This window comes from Danio rerio, chromosome 13 (assembly GCF_049306965.1).
Source record: "Danio rerio strain Tuebingen ecotype United States chromosome 13, GRCz12tu, whole genome shotgun sequence".
NCBI classification, from domain to species: domain Eukaryota; kingdom Metazoa; phylum Chordata; class Actinopteri; order Cypriniformes; family Danionidae; genus Danio; species Danio rerio.
The window spans coordinates 24,825,736-24,846,279 of NC_133188.1; the positions used below are offsets into that span (position 1 = coordinate 24,825,736).

Consider the following 20,544-nt stretch of genomic DNA (forward strand, 5'->3'; position numbering starts at 1 on the left):
TTTGTTTCCAGCAGGGCGATGAGGAGTGTCACCTAAATGGCAAGTTACTTACTGGTTAGTCATGACAAATACCAGGGTCAGTCTAAGGCGATTTAGTTCCTGCCCGCTAGTGGAAGAAAAAAAAAAAAAAAAAAAAAAAAGAATTATGTACTCAGAATATTTTTACAAAGAGAGTTCCTTTGCCACAATGGTTATTAAATATTAAACTTGCAGAGACTAAAAGATTTTATAAAGAAATAATTTCTTTCTGAAGGGAGTTCTCGAACCATTAAGCAAAAATACTTTCTACTGGGAGAGAAACGACTGGCCTAATTAAACAGTGAGAACAACAAAGGAAATGGCATTTACACAACTAGAAATGTGCACACTTCCTGTTCACAGCTAAAACACGCATGCGTATGTGTTATTGCATAAAATATGCTCAGAGATCTTGTCTGATAGAAAAAAAAAATAGTGTCGAGTAAAAGGACACGTACACAAAACTACAGAAACAGCTTTATTTATAGACAACAAATAAATACACATTCATAATTACATCATACTGGCTAAAAATGGTGTATAGACCTTCCGGTTGGAAAAATAGATATTTACATATGGCATGTTATTTTTATTTTTTTACATTCTTGGTAATTAAAATACAGGAGTAAATGTTTTGTAACTTAATGCCATGACATTTAACTTTGCTGTTCCTAAAATGTAAACAAGTGAAGTAATATGCTGCCATCCTTAAAGGCAAAGCCATAAAAAATTCTTTAAAACAATCATAATGTCCTTTAAATGCAAATATATAATACATTTTCACAGTTGATATAAACAAAAGAAACAAGATCTCAGACAATAGCAGCATTTTTAAAGTGTCAGAATCCCTGTTAAATTTCACTGAATATCCTCTCAAAGGTTTGTGCTCTAATACAATGCAATCCTTAAGAATGATCATTGTGCTCAACCTCATCATTGTAATTTCAGTAGAAAGCTAAACGCAGACAACCATAAAACAAACGATATCCCAAATGTGACCATGTGTGATATACAAGTTAAATTCATAAATAAAACTGTGCTTAATAATAGAGATTCAAGTAACAAACACCATTACATGGACGGCTATGGTTTAACTCATTTGTAAAGCAGCAATTCAACACAGCCAGAGAGAAAGTATTTCATGCCGACTCTACCCAAAAAGTGAACAAGAGCTCAAATCAATCAATCCTTCAACTGGTTTAACATGCTGTTACTTCATTAGAACAGAGCTGCGGTGAACTCATGACAGAAACATGCACAGAATGAACAAGGACATCGGGCGTCGTCCATAGAGAGAATTCCAGTCAAAATATTTTCGTCAATTAAAATGAATGTTAACCCGTTTAACCAGTCAGCACAGATAATTCAAGTTTCTGTGACATCATGAGGTTAAAGACTAGTACGCATCAACACCTACACTCCAGGAGACCATGTACCGAACAGATGAAATTTAAAAGGTGTGGCCCAATCAAACGTGTTGGTTTACATTAAGACTCTTAGCAAATCACTCGCTTGTTTTCAGACCGCAAGCATAGATTACAAGGATTTTGGCACATGCTATGATGTAAACCATATGTCACAGATGGATTTATGGCATGCTGTCAACCCTGCAAAATTGTTGGCTTTCTCTGCAGGAACAAACACTCCTGGGGGGAATTAACTCCGACCAAAATTGTTTGGACTTTGTTCAAAACCTTTTTAAAAAGTTCTGAACTATAAAGAGCTGTATTTGTTGCTTAACTAACACCAGAAAATGAAAGCATGTAGATAAACAGCCATACAGAAATTGCCAATGTCTAAAACAAGAGACAGGATTGTAGTCCCTTATAATAAATAATAATAATAATAATAATAATAATAATAATAATAATAAATGTATCTTAGAATAACAGTCAAAAAAAGGCCTGCAAATTACTCTCTTTTGATGCTTTCGGGTTTGGAACTCTTCATGTAGGACTGATAAAAGAAAGAACTGAAGAGTAGCAAATAGCTGAGGTACATGAGTGAAGCCCACACTATGTTATCCAGGTAAGATGGACAGTCCCCGTCCTGCATCCACCGGTACACTAGTGCACTTACTGCCAGGCCCATGGCCATCTGGGCAATCTGAGAGGATGTGATGAGGATGGCACAGGGTTTCGGCACACGGAGTCCTGCAGCACGGGCCGCGTAGTAGCTGTACATGAGCGCGTGGACGGTGTAATTCATGGTCATGAACCAGCCTCCACCTGCGACCTGGTCTTTGTAGGAATACCAAGAGTACACCAGCACAGTGATGTGATGATACCAGTGCAGGAAGATCAGACGCTGCTTGCGCAGGACAATGAACATGGTGTCACCTGTGGGGGGAAACAAAGTGAGGGTTAGGAAATATGTAAGAAATTCTATATAAAACCAGAATATATTGTGTAAGGTTAGAATCAAATAACTTTAGCATCATTCAGTTAATTAAAAAAAATGTTGGTATGGTTTCTGATTGTTTGCTTTGTTTTTTTAGCTAACAATTAAAGTCAGTGGGTCCCAGCATGACTCTTGATCTTTTTCTTAAAAGAAACAGAATTCTTTCCCCTTTGCATCCGAGAAGAAAAATAAAAAAAGTCATAATTGCAATATGTAAACTCAATTGTGAGAAGGTTGGTGAAGGTGAGAGGAACCTTAAACTGCAATAAATCAAATATAAAAGACAAGGAAAAAAAACAGATTTATACAAATAAATTGCAATTTCTGGAATTAAGAAATGCAAAATTATGGCATTTACAATTTCTAATTTTTCACAATTTTGCCTTTAAATAGCAGAGTTACAGCTTATTCCTTAGACTAAACTGCATGTGTGAGCATGTCTTAACTAAAAATAATTTGCAGTGACAACTCAAAATGCACCAGTGCTATTGTTTTGTCTCAAGATGCACACCATAAGTGGTTCCTCAAAGTCAATTTAATAAAAGCTGCCTAAGTAAATAATCCATCTTAACTCCTTTGTAAAACCAAGCCTTAAAGTTACAACATCTTTTTCATAAGGACAAGTTTTGCTGTGGACTCCACTGACTCTGACACTAAACAACTGCATTGTTCCTCAATTTCTTCTTTTGTCTCTACAGCAGAAATTTAAGTCATGTGAGTTTAGAACAACATGAGGGCAGGTGAAAGGTCAAAAGATGGTCATTTTGGGTTAAAAAAAAAAAAAAGGCTTACCTAGTTCTGGAGCTTTGCTCAGCACAAAAGCACAAGCCCAGAACTTGCTTATGGGCCCATAGTAGAAGCTCTGATCACAAACAGACTGTTTAAAACCACTGGTGCTGAGAATGTACAACATGAAGCACCCAGTTCTCACTGCTCCAATGATACTGAAAAAGAAAAAAACATGAACTGCATATGAATGCTGTCTGCCAAGGCAGTAACACCATGGAAACAAATCATAAACAATACAGGCCTCTAGTGAACTCTGAGGTGGGGTGGGGGGGAGAAAAGAAGCATGCTAGGCATGTCAGACAAACACTGCTATGGTTGCAGGCAGTTTCTGTGTTTAACAAATCAATACCAAAACATTCACTATGTGGTGAAAGTCCAGTTGCCGTGAGAGATCTAAAGAGCATGTGATGCCCATCCAATCACAATATTGCATTGTGCCTTTCACAAACATGCAAATAGTTACTTTGTGCTTGCTGTCATCTCTGTCTTCTGTGGAGATGTGAATAAGACTCCTTCCCCCAACCCAAAAAGAAACCAAAGCCAGCCTTAAACAATAGACACTGAAGACTTAAAGCACATGAATTGATAACTCTCAAACATCTCACTGGCATGTATGCTGGCATGCTCATGTTTCAAACTGAACTTGTGCAGGAAACAATAGATATTGTTTTCTATTATAACAACCATGTTTTGTAACTTAATATCCAACAGCCAAAATTCACTACAATATAGGGATTTTCAACTATAGATTAAAATCAATGTAATTTATTTTTTTAATTTTTTGTGCCTTCATATTGAGGGGGAGAGAGGTCCGGTTTCATCTCAAAGGTCGAAAGTTCAGGGCAAACGAGTTTCCTTAGGACAGGATTCCAGCAGGTTTTATCAATACAAATTTAAGACTTTGAGACATTAAGACTAAACATTAATAAGTTACTGGAGAAAACTGTTTACAATTATAGGGAGCATGAACTACAACGAGCAACTTTGGAATATGTATTGTAAAATTTTAATAAAAAAAGCTTTACATTTAAACAATTCTGCTACCAAATAAAGATTTAGGAATAACTTTTTATTTGTTGACCAGATTGTAAAAAACAAAGTAAACAACTACGTGCTTTTCTTCCGTTGTTTTGTTTGATTGTGTAATATTCAATAACAATTGTATAAATTTAGAAATTTTGGCACCAATTCAAGAATTTTTGGAAGTGTGAATTTTTATATCTAAACCTGTAAACTCTTTACAGTCACAGAAAGCCTGCTTAGAGGACGTTGTGTGCCAGAGCAATATGTTTTTTATTAAATGCAAGTTTCAACTTTAAAAGAGAGGTAAATAAATTCAAAAAAATAAATTCTTAGACAAGCGAGTTATATTAGGCAAATAATTAATTGAATTTAATTTTTAATCCAACAATTGGATTTTTAGATCACCTGTTTTATAAATCTAGAAATCCCTACATTTTTAGAATAATATTCAGTCACAGTTAAACAGCATAATACTATACTAAATTACTAACCAATTTTTGTAAAAAACAATTTAAAAAAAACATGAGTTCAGATGCAGAATCCTCCAAATGCCATTTAATTTTTTTCCCTCAATCTGCTTTTAAGTTCAGTTATAAATTTCACTATTAAAAGCAATGAAAGGCAGTGGTTCATCACTTAGAGGTAAAGTTGGTTATATATTCGCACATTCGTTCATTTAGAAGTCTCTATATTGTTTACCATGTTACTTTGAATATTCGATTGGAATAAGAATGCAAGTATGACTTGAAAACAACATTAACACTTTATTTGACTGTGAACAATGTTGTACTTTGATAGTCATTGGCTGCTAATATGATTTCGCTAATTAGAGTTTGCAAATAATACTGTTATGAAATTATATTGAGGAAAGTCAGAATGTGTGAATATAAAACTAACTTTGACTTTGTGTTCATCACCATAAAACTGAAATTACTGAACCTATATACGCAGGAATCCTTTGAGGAAAAAAAAGCATGTGCAGTTTTTTTCATGTGAACTCTTGAGCAATATTTTCTAGAAGAGGTAAGTGTACAAGAATAGAATCATTTACAAACAATGTCCATGCTTTTATCTTTGAAAAAAAAAAAAGTAGCCCTAACCATGTTTTCAGGCACATTTATTTTATTACAAATGGTGTCTCAAAACCATGGTTAAATTATGATTAAACTACAAAAAAAATAAATAAATAAAAAATAAACTTTGTATTAAAAAATACTTGTCAATCACCAATGTGAACCGTATTAATCTTGCCTGTAGAGATTTATTTTATAAAACATATATAAAAAAATATAAAAATTTAACGGGATAATATTTATATTTTACTTCATTTTTACTCACCTAAAAATGGCCAAACTGAGGGACCACATCATTAACACTTTCCGGAGATCAAGTCTTTGTCTGTCCTTCATGAAGTGCTGTCCACCAAACACAAGCACTACATACACAGCGCCAAACAAAAACGACTTTTTCCTGAAAGAGAAGATGACACCAAGAAAAGAGTTTACAACAAATCTGCAGGCAAAGGCGCAGGTGTATTTACCTAAACCATAGACAGCTCTTACCAGTTGTCCTGCATCCATTCAATGGCAAGCCTTTCATCAAAGTGACGCTCGAACTCATACTCGGTCAAAGGAAGCTGGAAGTCTGTCATGTTCATTTTTTATGGTAAACTGCTTTCGAAGTGAAGATAAATCGAGGAAAGTTTGTGGACAGTGTTCGCTCAGCACGGCAGCCACTAGATAACTAAACAGTCTCAGATACACACCTGTGTTCACACCTGTCCTATGTAAATTAGGGTGGAGTTAATAGTGGTGTTCAGGGAGTGACTCTCTGCCTCTCTCTGGTTTTGTGTTTCCCGAAAGGAAGAGTTGTACCAGTTTTTATACAGCAATGCACCAGTTTTTGTGACGCAGATAAAAGGTCAATTTTGATAGGTGAAAATTACAATGAATTATGCAAATTCAGTGGAGAGTTCTATAACGTTAATAGCCAAATATGTAATGTCATTCTATAATTTAACACATTAAGAAAGAAAGAAATCTAAAAATAAATGTGTTTTTAGATCAGTGGCGATGTAAATGTATTTTCATGGACACTATATTGTTGTTGTTGTTGTTGTTGTTGTTGTTGTTGTTGTTGTTGTTGTTGTTGTTGTTGTTGTTGTTGTTGTTTTAAGGAGGATATCAAATTTTGTTCAAAGAAGTAGGCCTAAGTTTGAAAAGTAATTCATTTGATAATTATAGGCAAAGTTATTCCACTCACTCACTTTCCTCACTCGGCTTATGCCTTCAGGGTCATGAAAATTAGTCAAAGTGAATACAAATTATTTTATTTAACTACTTCGGTGACATAGAATTCTTGAATTATTGTTTAACGTGAGAAATATTCCGTGTATGTGGCAAATTCCATTAATAACTGGTACAATAGCAATTTCTGAAGTCCCACGTGTTGGCACGTGAGAGCGCTATTGCTACATTGTGATACATGATTCTCAAAAGCGCTCTAAAATAGGTTACAGTAGGCCTATGTTAAGCTATAATAAAACTAATCCAATAGATTATACCTAATATCAATATTATATTAACCCATATTTTGGGTTAAGTTTAAATAAACCCTTTTACCTTTTGTAATTGTTCATGGTTAAGGATTGTTTTACCCATAAAAAGCAAACATACAGGCCATTTTACAGTTTGATCTAACTTTAAAATATATTAATTCATTTCATTTTCAGTTTAGTCCCTTTATTAATCTGGAGTCGCCACAGCGGAATGAACCGCCAACTTATCTAGCATACGTTTTTACGCAGTGGATGCCCTTCCATCACTGAAAAACACCCATGTACATTCACACAGATACATTTTGGACAATTTAGCTTACCTAATTCACCTATAGCGCTATTAGCGCATGTCTTTGGACTTGTGGGGGAAATTGGAGCATCTGGAGGAAACCCACACAAACACGGGAAGAACATGCAAATTGAATCAGTCCAGAGTTGAAGTTCAGTTTAGTTCAGTTCAGTGTGGTTTAATGTTCTCTGCTGAAAGTCCAAAAACTGAAGAGCGAATCCATCTATACGCAGCTCCACAAGTCCCAACCAAGCAAGCCAGTGGTGACAGTGGCAAGAAATTTACCAATTGACAAAGTGAAGGGAAAAAATGTCCAGGTTTTGGGTCTGTCCTATAGGCGACGGCTCTTACAATGTATTATAAGTTTTTTTTGTTTTTTGTTTTTCATAATTTTAAACAATCCTAAGTTTGTGCACCTTGAAAGTTCAAGCTCAAGGCCTATTGAAAACCAGCCCTTGAAATCACTGAGAACAAACCACTAGTAAAAACTCCATAAAGTCACACTATAAACCACCTACAACACAACAGAAACCATCTAGGACCACCTAGTTTTTAAGCCATAGAAACCTCCAAGTATAATCTCCCTATAGAAACCACCCAGAATACAAAGCAACCACAATGCCCTAGCAGCCACAGATTGGCTATCAATGGATTTGAATGGTCAAATGGCAGTTTTATTTTCTTTAGAAAAAATCCAATAAATGGATTTTAATTATTTAAAATTACTTTGAGGCTCTTTGAAAGTTTGCTGATGTGCCCTACGGGACCTGAGGTTGAGAACTATGGCAATAGCAGAAATCAGAAGAAAGAATCATATTATACTAAAAGAGTAGCTGAAAATACATTACACTTCTTGACTTGCCACAATGCATTCTTTAGCTTTTTTTTTTTTTTTTTTCAGAGAAGACGGGGAAATTACAGAAACAGTAGCCTATTTCAGTAGGCTATACCCAGCTACATTTTTTGACCAGTGCTGTAGGTTAATTAATGATATCACTTTCAGACATATTACACTTAATCTTAAAAATATTAGGTCAAAGTTATATTATATTATATTATATTATATTATATTATATTATATTATATTATATTATATTATATTATATTATATTATATTATATTATATTATATTATATTATACAATATTATACAATATTGTACTATAAGATACTAGACTCGCATTCACCTTGCAGTTCTCATGTAAGCTATCAATGAACTCTGTACAGTACAATCCTATAGGTGGCGATAATTGCGTTTCTCTCTGTATAATCACAACACAGAAGAAGTGTGGCCTCAGTGCAAGCGTGATGTTTACCACGGTGTCTTAAATTAATCCAACTCGTTCACTTGTGCGATATTCTTGGTTTGTTGTGTTCATCTTGGAAATACACTGATTGCGACTGCACACGATGAGAATTTATCATTCCTTACTTAATGCTGCAAAGTTTAGGAGTGTGTTTGACTTTGGTGAGCGCGATGTGACGCACTGGTTCCCTAGACATATGGCTAAAGGTGCGTGACACTCAATTTCACAAAAAATAAGTGTTTTTCTGTGATTTATAAATTTTTAGTTATTAATCTATTTTTTATAACCTTGTACTAGCGAGACACTGCCGTATTTTTATGTAACTTTATTCATAAAAACTTGTAAATGTATTTATTTTCTTTTTATATGAATGTTTTAGTTGCTATGCTTTGTTTTTTATTGTTTGTTTGTTCGTTTTCTGCCTCTAAATCACTTTGATTGATTTGACTGACTGACTGACATTTCAATAACATTCCAGTCATTCAATATTCATTAGACACACTGTAGTCTTATCAACGTCATCTTATTTGTGCCAGTCAAATAAAAGTATGTCCTGTGGGTGATAGAGGTGAAGTTGGTTTTATATTCACACATTCGGATTTCTCCTTAATAATATATTTTCATTAAATTATTCTTTGCAAATTCTTAATAGGGAAATTATGTTAGCAGCCAATGACTATTACAGTACAAAATTGTTTACAGTCAAATAAATAGTGCTAATGTTGTTTTGAAGTCATACTTGCATGCAATTTTAGACCGAATATTCATAGGCAGTAGGCACCACCATGTCAGAAGTTGTCACTGTTCAAAAATGAACATATGTGGTATTATAAAGCCACCTTTACCTTAATCTGTGGGTGTTTGAATATATCATGTCGTAAAAATTATGTAGTTCTCAACATTTCATCAAAGTTGTCAAACTGTTCAACAACACTGATTCTAGTCTTAGGAAAACTTTTTTTTTAATCCAAATTTTTGATTATCGTGAACTATTAAAAGGTCCATTTCAAACCTTGAAGGTCAAGTTAATTCATATTTTTTACATTTTATTTGTTATTGCTTTTCTTATGAACATGAGCTTTGGCAATGCAGAGACTATGTTTTAGACTGGCTGCTCTTGTTTCTTTTAACTGTATTTAGAATATGAGGTTAGTTATTCATTGTTACTCTTATAATAGCAATTAATATAACAGAAAATGTTATGTAAAGCACATTAGTGTCTTGCTTTTCATTTCATTTTACACCATGGAAATTCAGCTTTTTTTCTCAGTAAATGTCTGGAAATTTGACATTTGGCTGAAAGTGGGATCCATATATGTATAATTAATCATGTCTTTCCACTTTGTCATGCAGAAATAGCTCACCATTGTGACTTTCTCCTTTTAGGACTCAAGCAGATGAGAGCCAATCTAAGAAATGTTGACTGCATTATTGAGATCCACGATGCTAGAATATCCTTTTTTAATGGAAGAAATCTTACAATTCTAAATGATTAAATCCCAATGTTTTTCTTTAACTGGCCAACATACCCTTTTCAGGAAGAAATTCCTCATTTCAGGAGAGTCTTGATGTCCGGCCACACTTACTTGTACTGAACAAGATGGATGTGGCAGACATATCGAAAAAGCAGGTGTCATCATTATCTAATGTGTTTCATTATGAACTTAAATTTATTCATAAATGAAAGCACCAAATGTACTTTTATACTGTGCTGAAAGTGAATTTAACAGTTTTTTTTTATCGTCCCCAGAGTATTCTAAAGCAGTTTGAGAGAGAGGGTGTGAAAAATGTTTTATTTACAGACTGTTTAAGACAACATGATGAGAATGTAAAAAAGGTGAGCGGCGTCAGACATTACATCACTTATTTCTAAACAAAGCTCTACTGAAGAACCTGGCACATTTTCATTTTAAGCATCCTGTCATTCGCTGTCTGATGTTCCAGATTGTTCCTCTCGTGTCGAAGCTGATAGAAAGTACATCACGTTTTCACAGGGAAGAGGTGAGTTTGAATTGTTTTAGTAGTGTACATTTGGATACAAAGTTTTCTGACTTTCTCTTTCATCTATGTGCAGGAAAGATGTTACTGCCTGATGGTCATTGGTGTGCCAAATGTGGGAAAATCATCACTGATTAATGCTTTAAGGAGGACATATTTGAAAAAAGGTATTAAATGTATGCTTTAGAAATATGCTGACAATAATTCCTATACCCACAGAAGACCTAAGCATTGATTATTTTTATTACCATCAGGCAAAGCTTCAAAAGTCGGAGCTGAACCAGGCATTACAAAGGCTGTCCTGACTAAAATTCAGGTATTAATTATAATGAGTTTGTTGATTAATTTGGGTTGTTTTTGTCTAGGGCTGGGAGGTATGATGATAGATATCGTTACTGCGGAATAAAATGAGAACTATAAAAGATTTATTCTGTATATATCGTGAAACGTAAATAAGTGGGCATGGCCAACGCACATTCAGCAATGGGCTATATGCACAGCTAGTGTTTTTAGCCATTGATAAACTTCCGGTGAAAGCTTAATGTGACTATTGTCAATTTCATTAGGTTCCTTTTACAGCATGGATGTTGTAATGAAATTATAATACATTCAATTCCAATTCATCTTTATTTGTATTGCGTTTATACAATGTAGATCGTGTCAAAGCAGCTTCGCATAGAAGATTATAGTGAATTGAAACAGTGTCAGTTCAGTTTTCAGAGTTTAAGTTCAATTTAGTTCAGTTCAGGTCAGTGTGGTTTAATATTCACTGAGAGTCCAAAAACTGAAGAGCAAATCCATCAATGTGCAGCTCTACTAGTTCCATACCATGCAAGCCAAGGGCATTCATTTAGTTGTTCAAGTGTAAAACGAGATCAAAGAGCATGTAATAATCAATATTATCATCAGGATCAGCAAGCGAGCACAGAAACTCCATTGAAAATACTGGTGTAAAAAAAGGTCATATTTTAAAGAAATGGCAGGGAAATTTGTTAATTTTATGTTATGCTTCTTGTCTAGTCTGAGACCCACTTAATATTGTATATCTATCAGGCAGTGAAGTTCACTAATTTCTTTTAAAAAATCAGAGCTTAAATGTGGCAATTTTATAATGGATAGACTATTATAGATAGAGTTCACCGGAAGCTCTGAGGCTGGCTGGCTAAAAATTAAAAGTCTGTGTGCATATACCTTATTGTTCATCACTTGGTTTCAATATTTATACAATAACTATAATTGTTTATATTTTTGTATATTTGAGAAAAATCATCTTTTTGTTTCCTTAAAGTGTTTACATATTTAAAATTTTATATTTAAAGGTGCAGTAGGTGACTGTCTTTAATAAAATTTTTAGTTGTGCTGGTTGAAAGTCTCTTCACAGTACAATAGTACTGATTAAAGTAAACGATCTAAATGTATTTAAATGTATTTTTATATCCTGGTAAGGCATTAAACAAAAAAAATGTTCATCCAATAAATATTGTCAGGCCGACATCTCCCATAATTCCTTTAAGTAGCCCAAACTGTCTGTCAACAAATGTAGATTTGGGCTTCTGCACGCTTCTGTTTTAGCGTGTGCACACCTGCATGCGCACCGCACCATCACATGCATACGAGACAGTCACAGTCGTGGTAAAATCAAATGCTGGATTGAAACTTTTTTAAATCCCGAATCAATATTGAAGTTACTTTTGCACGCTAGAGGAAGGACGACACCATGGCTGAAGTATTTCTATTAGACAGGTAATGTTCTGTTTTAAAAGTATTTTAGTCCCCCTCCAAAGCTGATGTAGATTGTGTTGTGTTATGAAGGGTTATATGCACAGACATGTTGTTCAACCACTTAAATCTAAGAATGATTGTAGTGACTATTTTTAGTTTCATAAGGTCCTTTTACAGCATCGATTTAGATTTAAAACACCAGTAAATACTACATAGAAGTTGCTTTTTTATATTCACATTGGTTTATTTTAGAACAATGACAGTCTCCTGATACTGTTTACCATGCTACTCTGAATATTCACTTTGATATAGCATGTAAGTGTAGCTTGGTAATAAGTGAAATTCCTGCATGTCGCCGGCCAACCACTTACTACATTTCTAACTGGTGAATGACTTGACCTAGTGGGTTATATGCTCTCATGTTGCGGTTCGCTCATTCGCAATTTCAGAAGACGTATCTGTGAAACGCAAAACACTACCCCCACCCCCTTGCCGTCCAAAGATAATATGCTGACCGGAAAGCATTTTGGCAGACCACCTACTGCACCTTTAAGTAATATTTTCCTGTTACTTACTTAGGATATTTTTTGTGTCTGTGAGAAGATTTTACTTGTGATTTATTTTTGAATTTTTTTTTTTTTTATTTAAAGTCATATTTTGTTTACTATATTTATAAGGTTAAAATAGTACACAAAATAATCAAATAAGATCAAATCCTTTTGTTAAATATTTAAGCTTATGTATTATATAAAGCCCTTTTTTCTATTTTCTGGATTGTACCACCCAGCACTATTTTTGTCATATAACATTAAATTGATTTATGTTTTGCTAGGTCTGTGAGAGACCCATAATTCATTTACTGGACACACCTGGAGTTCTTCCACCTAGAATAGAAAACATAGAGACGGGAATGAAACTTGCTTTATGTGGTAAGTCTACCTTAGTGTCTTTGTTGCAATAATCCTAATTGTGAGGTGGTCCAATGTTTGTGCTTTTTAAACAGGTACGGTTTTGGACCATTTAGTTGGTGAGGATGTCATTGCAGATTTTCTGCTTTTTTCATTGAACAGACTAGAAAGATTTAGGTATGTATAATGGAGTTGTGAGCAGTAAATAATTATTTGATGATGTTGTGTGGCATAGTACTGCTTCACGAACAGAACAGAAATCCATAATGATTGTGACAATTTCTCCTGTAGTTATGTAGAGAAGTACAGTCTTGAAGAGCCTTGTGATGATATTCAACATGTACTGAAGTGTATAGCAGTGAAACTTGGCAAGACCAGACGTGTAAAGGCCATCACTGGTGTTGGTGAGTAGATTCAGTCTGGTCGCTTCGTTTTCATTTCAGTAATTTCACATAATTAATAAATAAAGCGAACTTTAATTTCATAAAGTGCCTACATTATGCTTTTTTAGAAGGTCGTCATTTTACATAAGAAAAGGGAGGATCTCCTTTTTCAAAAAATTTGATAGAACCTTAATGTAAAGAGTTATTATTAATATTTCGGTCTGCACCACAAGCTCCATTTTTTTTAAAAATGTGGAAATCACAGATTGCTATGTGGTTGCCATTGGTAAAGTTCACCTATGATAAACATCACAAATCTGACAAATTCTGGTTGATATGGTCTCCTCATCAACAGCTCTCGTGATGTCTATACAGTACTGTTTGTGATATTCTTTCAGTCTTACTTCTGAAAACTGCTCTAAAACAACGTGATCATTTTGATTGATCATGTTTTTAAAATGTTATTTCCTTTAACTTTTACTTCTAGAATTTTTTTAAGTTTTAAGCACTTTGTAACAGTATATGATACAACACGGGTAATGTTATCTGATACTATGGGCAAACAATAAAAGAAAAAGTACTATATAAAATAAATAAAATATACATACATATATTATACAACAGGGGTGTCCAAACTCGGTCCTGGAGGGCCGGTGTCCTGCAAATTTTGATTCCAACCCCAATTAAACACACCTAAACCAGCTAATCAAGCTCTTTCTAGGTGTACTAGAAACTTCCAGGCAGGTGTGGTAAATGAAGTTGTAGCTAAACTGTGCAGGACACCGGCCCTCCAGAACCTAGTTTGGACAGCCCTGTTATACAGCATATGCATATAGAAGATAAAATACACAGTACTGTAAAATAAACCATCCATAAAGCAGTCTATAATGTACAAATAATAATTTAACTTTTTTTAGGTTAAAGTAAAAAAAAAACTTCGAAAAATTTTGTTTTAGTCAATTTAATTTTCCTTTAATTCTTCCCAAGGATTTACTCTGTTATCTGCTCTGACCTCTAATCTGATTAGTCAGATGAACCGACCTGTTTTGATCGGTCTACCATTTACAGCATGTCATTGTTAGCACATCTGAATTTGGAATTATTGCTGACTTACGTATTTCTACATTTTTCATACACTTTGATCTTTAAAACTTTGCAGACATTTTACATACAAACTGATATATTACAATCTTCCAGGTAATATGCAAAATATTAGATCGTAATAGGGGGGAAAACTGTGTTAAACCACAGCTTATGGAATGTATTTAACCAATGATGAATCCACCCTTTAGGCAACATCACGGTGCAGTTGCCAGACTACAGTGCAGCAGCCTATGATTTCATCAGAGCGTTCCGGAAAGGAGAACTTGGAAAAGTAATGCTCGACTAATCAAATGTTTAATAGCAGATTGGTAATTATTATTGCTTTGAAAGCTTGACCTTCAGTCAAGACTGAACACTTGAGAAGCACTTAATACTTTTGATGTTTTAATTAAAAGGTTGTGCGCATGGTATCTTTGACACATCTTTGCTTTTATTGTGTAGTTATTAGAAAAAGTGCATTGAATATATTCTTTTTTGATTACTGCATAAGTTACAATAAATTATTCAGTTTCAATTGAACAGCTTTGATATCTTGTGAGCACACAAAGATTACAACCAAACTGGAACTGGCAACACAAAAATACTTCATTTGACTCTTTTTCTTTCACAGTTCTCATTCATATTACTATATGGAATACTTGGCACGTGTTTGCTTTTATTTCTAAAATTATATCTTGAATATATCTAACGGCTGGCAAACAGAACATTTATAGTGTTTCTCTCTCTCTAAATATACAGTATATATACTAAAACATTTAATTTCACAGCTTATTAAACACTTAATACATACAGTATTCACATTAGTTTACAGGTTATCAAAATTCCCTACTAGAGAAATACAAAATTGTTTTAATACATCAAAGTATGACTAAAGTAGGAATTTATAAACAGGACATTTACACACCTCCGCAGTGGAAGTACAGGTACAGAAAGACATACAGTGTTTTTTTTTTTTTTATCATCTAAATGTGTTACAGCAACAAAATATTTTAAATATAACAGACAAAGATTCATATAAAATGTTTGTTTGTGTAAATCTCAAAGACAGTGGTGCTTCTTCAGCAGTAACACAGTATTTTTGCCATCCAGGACGAGATGTAACCAGCATAATTCAAGCAGACTATAGGTTTATAGTTACTAATGCTCCTGTTGAAGCGAACTAAGCAGTCTAACCCTTCCGATCCTATTTCTTAAATGTCTACTTAACTAAACAGAGGATTTTTAATCTTTCGTTTGTCTTCGAGTGCAACAAAGTACACATTTTTAAACATGGGTGTTGCACAGTAACATATATAAGCAGCTTATTAAGCTGTTTGCCTCAAGGGGCAAAGTGCATCATGTAGTTTATTGGTAAAAGCAGAGCTGAAAGTCTGGTGATGGTGGAGTCGTGCACTGTTGTGCCTGATGTCCTGGCGAGGTAAAGCTCCCAGTTTGTTCTGTTACTGTAATAGTCATCTCCACGTTCTGAGCTGTCGTCCGGGCGACGCTGAGCTGATGCGTACCACCCTCCAGCTCCGAGTGCCACTGCTGCTCCAGCTGCCGCAGCCCCTGCGACCCGTACAGCGGGGGAGCCTCTTGCGCGGGACGTCCGGCCACCTCGAGCAGTGCCCCGTGCTGAACCCCTGGCACCTCCTCTGCCACCCTTGGACATCACCTGATCGCACAGGAAAGCTGATAGCAGGAGAAATATACAGCAGGTGGCGACTGCCCTGTTCATTCTGGATCACCCTGGGTTTGGAAGAAAAGTGTGGAGATGATGATGAACGCTCAAAATCCACACTAAAACAATAGTTACAGTGTATTAGTTCTTACGCAGCAGATGAACATATCCGCCATCTGCTGCTTTAAATGTTAATGTTAAATAAGGATTAATTCTAACCACTGTGTTCAAATGTGTTTTGAAGGTTCCTTAGAATGAAAATAGGCATATCTGAAAAATAAGAGTTCCTTGTACTTATGTAAATCTTGAGAGTGTAAAAAAAAGAGGTCAGTTGGAATAACTGTGCACACGGGATCATTAAAATGCATGCTGTGTTAGATTGGCTTTAATGTTTCCTAGTGAGATTACATTTTCTCTCTTATTTTTAAGTTTATCTAAGCGTGCATTATGCCTACTTCTAAGGCTTTAATTTTGAAAATTAGACTGTTTTTAACTTGAAGAGTAAAGGCTTATTTAAACTTATGCGTCAAGCGCACGGGCCGCACGCGTATGGTCTGGTGCAGCCTTCATCCGGTCACATAGCCATGGCTGACACCGATGCTGATGCGCACCTCACAAAAAAAAAAATCCAACCACACGTTGCAACCATGTAGCGCAAGCTCTGTAATTGGTTGACTGATGAACAGGGGCATTGGTGAGAGCTGCAAGCCCGATAGAGCGAGTTGTTTACAAATGTCGAGTTGGAATTTTTTTTGTGTTTACCTCATGATTAAAGTTGTTGCACATCCACCAGTTCCCACCTCCGAATGAGTGTGTTTTAGCTACTTGTAGCAATCAGAATACAACAAAAAACACTCGCGAAGTTACTCAAGACAGAGGAACATAAAATCCTACTGCCATCTAGCATTTGCACAACTACACGCGAGGCTTACGTCACAGGTCATACCGTCATGTCACAGTACATTCATTCATTTTCTTGTCGGCTTAGTCACTTTATTAATCCAGGGTCACCACAGCGGAATGAACTGCCAACTTATCCAGCAAGTTTTTACCCAGCGGATGCCCTTCCAGTTGCAACCCATCTCTGGGAAACATACACACACACACACACACAATTTAGCCTACCCAATTCACCTGTACCGCATGTCTTTGGACTGTGGGGGAGACCTGAGCATGCGAACGGGGGAGAAGATGCAAACTACACACAGAAACGGCAACTGAGCCGAGGTTTGAACCAGCGACCAAGCGACCTTCTTGCTGTGAGGCGACAGCACTACCTACTGCGCCACTGGTCACACCGATCACTCGACACAAAAGTATAAAAAAGCCTTAGCAGTTCTGTGAGAGGCCACCATGCTTCAATCTCATATGTTTACAGCTTGTCAGAATGCAAAATGCAGGATATATGGATTGTAAATGTATGCAGTGCTACCTTAAGGATTCACATAGTCAGTTTTAAAGATTAGTTTAACATGTTTATTATGAAATTTGCTGCATACGTTTGTAATTAGGAAACAATCCACTGCTAAATATGCATGTATGCATCATATCATATCACTCAGTGTTTACTGTGTTTCTTTCTCAAAGGAATGGATGGCAATAAACATCAAAAACTCAACTATTTATGTAGAGGCTGATATTAGTTCCTGCCTGTGTTTTATTTATGTTAAAACTAAAACGTACACTGTAAAACCCTAAAAGTTAAGGTAACTTAAACTATTTGAGGAAACCGATTGCAACAAAAAAAATTTTAGTTCAAAAACTAATCCTAATGAGTACTCTGAACTTAATTCATTTGAGTAAATAAAGCAGTTTGAGCACAGTAAAACCCAATAAATGAAGAGAACTCAAACCAACTGAGTACTGTAAAACCCAATAAGTTAAGGCAACTCAAACCATTTAAGGAAACGAATTGCTACACACCATTTTAGTTAAAAAAATAATAATCTATACTGTGAACTTACTCCATTTAGGTTGGAGTAATGAGATATTTAATTAACTCATTACCTTCAACACTGAGTTCAAAACTCTTTTCAATTGAGTAGAATTCAGTAAATTTGAGTAAACTACACTCATTTTGTTTAATAAAGTTGACGGGTTTTACAGTGAATGTCAATACATTCGTTCTATGGCACCTTTAACTACTTATCACTCTTAATTTTCTTCTGTGTTTATTTTGTTGTTGAGTGGAATGCACATATTTACATATATGCTGGAACATGTAGCTGCATTCTGGGCGGCACTGGGTTGTTTGTGACTAGTATAACTTTATTTTACATCATTCTTTTTACCCCTAAGAAAAGAATGAAAAATAACTTTACTTCACTAAAACTCAATTTTACCAAAACAATCACCACTGTGACCCCTGTTTGTATCTGTATACTTTGAAAAAATATTTTTAAAACACATTTACATTTTATAAATGTCAATGCTATGGGTTTTGGTGTCAAAAAGGTCAAGAACAACACCATAAGGCCAAAGTTAGAAATCTCTAAAAAGTATTTGGGGTATTTGGTTGTCAGATGTTGTGAACCAGATGCATAGTTTAAGTGATGAATCACAATGTCAAAAACGTTTGTCATTTTTAGTGAAGAAAAAAACAGTTTCTGTTAACTTTGATTCACCTTATCATAACAATGTAATTTTATTGTAAAATATAATTTATTTCTATACTGAATTCCTTGTGCAATCTATATAATTTATTTAAACTATTATCATTGAATGTGTTATGGGCATGTTTTACATTTTATTTTGTAAGTTTTCTAAACATATATTGCATGTGTGTGTGTGTTTTGTATCTAAGGGTGTTTTCTGTGTGTATATTCTTGCCATTTATGAATATAGTTTTTTTTTTTTTTTTTTTTTTTTTTTTTTAAATAGTTTCATTTATTGATTTTGCTTCCAAAATACTAACTGGTTAAAAAATAATTGTGAATTTACAAAGGAAAATAGAATCTTCCAAAATCACTTCAGATGGTTTTATAGTATGTATGTGCTCACATAAAAAGAATGACATCCATGGATGGGTGAATGAACACAAGTAACGCCCAAAAATATCAATTCTGTTGTCATTTACTCCACTTATTACTGAATTTCTTTCAAATTCAAGATATTTTAAGAAATGCTGGTAATAAAACAGTTGATATAATTCATATTTTCTATTTATTAACATTTTTTTTCAATAGAGGTAATGGCTGACTGTAAACAACATTCTTCAAAACCCTTTTATATTCAGTATGAGAAACTATACTTTGATTAACTTGGGTGCAGGTAAGTAATTTTTTATTTTTTGGATGAACTAATGGCCAAGCATTTGGGATAATTGTTTAACATTTAAAATTTTATTTGAGTTTTGGTATATTATTCCTGTTCGTATTGCTTTTTAAAACATAATTCCATCCTTTTACATATAAGTAGGTTATCATAAAACAATAAACTGTCAGTTGCTAATAATGAGCTAATATTCCTATTAAATAGGTCTTAATATCTTTGTCTTAAATATGATATGGTTGTGTTTAATGAAGCGAGGTAATCTGGCTTTTCTCCAACTGGGTCAAGAAATACGGTCATTTACAGTCTACAATAACTGATATTGAGATCAGAAGAGTATATTTTCCTAAAACTGTATCACTGAAGACAATCCATATCCAGAATAATGCGATTTGTGCAACATCTTTCGCCTGGTCACATTTAAAATGGTCACTATATCAATAATTCATTTCGTATTAAGAACACGACAATGTAACCAATTAAACAGTAACCATGGGCAGTCTGTGAGAATATCTTAGACCGATATGTTTGATTAAAAGAAATTACATCAATTCTTACAGACGGGACAAATGCTAACGACGTCGACTGATGTTCACAAACAAGGCGTTTCAAGTCTCGCGTCGTGGTCTTTGTTGTAGTATGTGTGTTATCAAATGTATGCTACACCTCCGCAACAACCCGTCATTCTGCATGCTCATTAATTTAAATCCTTTTATCTTCAGCCATATCGAGGTACTTACCTCCGTTTGTGTCCGTGTCCACAGAATATCCCACGATATCTCACTATCATGTGTGAGATCAAATAAAATGCACGCGTTATATAAGGCAGCACACAGCTCGTAGGCTATGTGAGCTGCTGCTGGAGATGAATTAAAACATGGCAGGTGTATGATCATCAGGTCTGGAAAATGCAGTGTTTAGAATAACAGCTTCCATCGTTTTATTGTCTAAATGCAGTTTTCAAAACGGATTTATTTACGTAGCCTAGATTATAATAGGCTTCATAATACGTTAAATCAATCTACGGACATAAATTGACAGTATCTATTCTCGCGTAAATAATTAGGGTTAAGGCTTGAAGAAGTTTAATAGTCTGGAATGGTCCAGGTAAAACCAA

The 20,544-nt window shown here is 34.7% G+C and overlaps 3 protein-coding genes across 9 annotated transcripts; 1 reads left to right on the plus strand and 2 right to left on the minus strand.

Moving 5' to 3' along the window:
- Positions 1 to 483: 483 nt before the first annotated feature.
- Positions 484 to 5,940, minus strand: elovl6l (ELOVL family member 6, elongation of long chain fatty acids like). Its single transcript, NM_201500.1, is given in 4 exon segments — positions 484 to 2,357; positions 3,211 to 3,362; positions 5,569 to 5,700; positions 5,793 to 5,940. Coding segments are annotated over 4 exon segments (807 nt in total). The 5' UTR covers positions 5,888 to 5,940; the 3' UTR covers positions 484 to 1,929.
- A 2,407-nt stretch (positions 5,941 to 8,347) lies between these two features.
- mtg1 (mitochondrial ribosome-associated GTPase 1) lies at positions 8,348 to 15,016 on the plus strand. 7 transcript variants are annotated; one of them, NM_001002140.1, is given in 11 exon segments: positions 8,348 to 8,588; positions 9,769 to 9,833; positions 9,912 to 10,012; positions 10,133 to 10,219; positions 10,297 to 10,383; positions 10,457 to 10,547; positions 10,635 to 10,696; positions 12,935 to 13,031; positions 13,106 to 13,187; positions 13,302 to 13,414; positions 14,686 to 15,013. In NM_001002140.1, coding segments are annotated over 9 exon segments (747 nt in total). In that variant the 5' UTR covers positions 8,348 to 8,588; positions 9,769 to 9,833; positions 9,912 to 9,982; the 3' UTR covers positions 14,784 to 15,013.
- On the minus strand, positions 14,908 to 20,219 carry sprn (shadow of prion protein). Its single transcript, NM_198981.2, is given in 2 exon segments — positions 14,908 to 16,225; positions 20,168 to 20,219. A coding segment is annotated over 1 exon segment (399 nt). The 5' UTR covers positions 16,215 to 16,225; positions 20,168 to 20,219; the 3' UTR covers positions 14,908 to 15,815.
- Between the last annotated feature and the right edge of the window lie 325 nt (positions 20,220 to 20,544).

Coding starts and splice junctions, on each gene's coding strand:
- mtg1 (XM_021480487.3), top strand. CDS start 8,486: ATGAGAATTTATCATTCCTTACTTAATGCTGCAAAGTTTAGGAGTGTG. Junction 10,013..10,132: donor CAGACATATCGAAAAAGCAG/GTGTCATCATTA, acceptor TATCGTCCCCAG/AGTATTCTAAAGCAGTTTGA. Junction 13,032..13,105: donor AATGAAACTTGCTTTATGTG/GTAAGTCTACCT, acceptor CTTTTTAAACAG/GTACGGTTTTGGACCATTTA.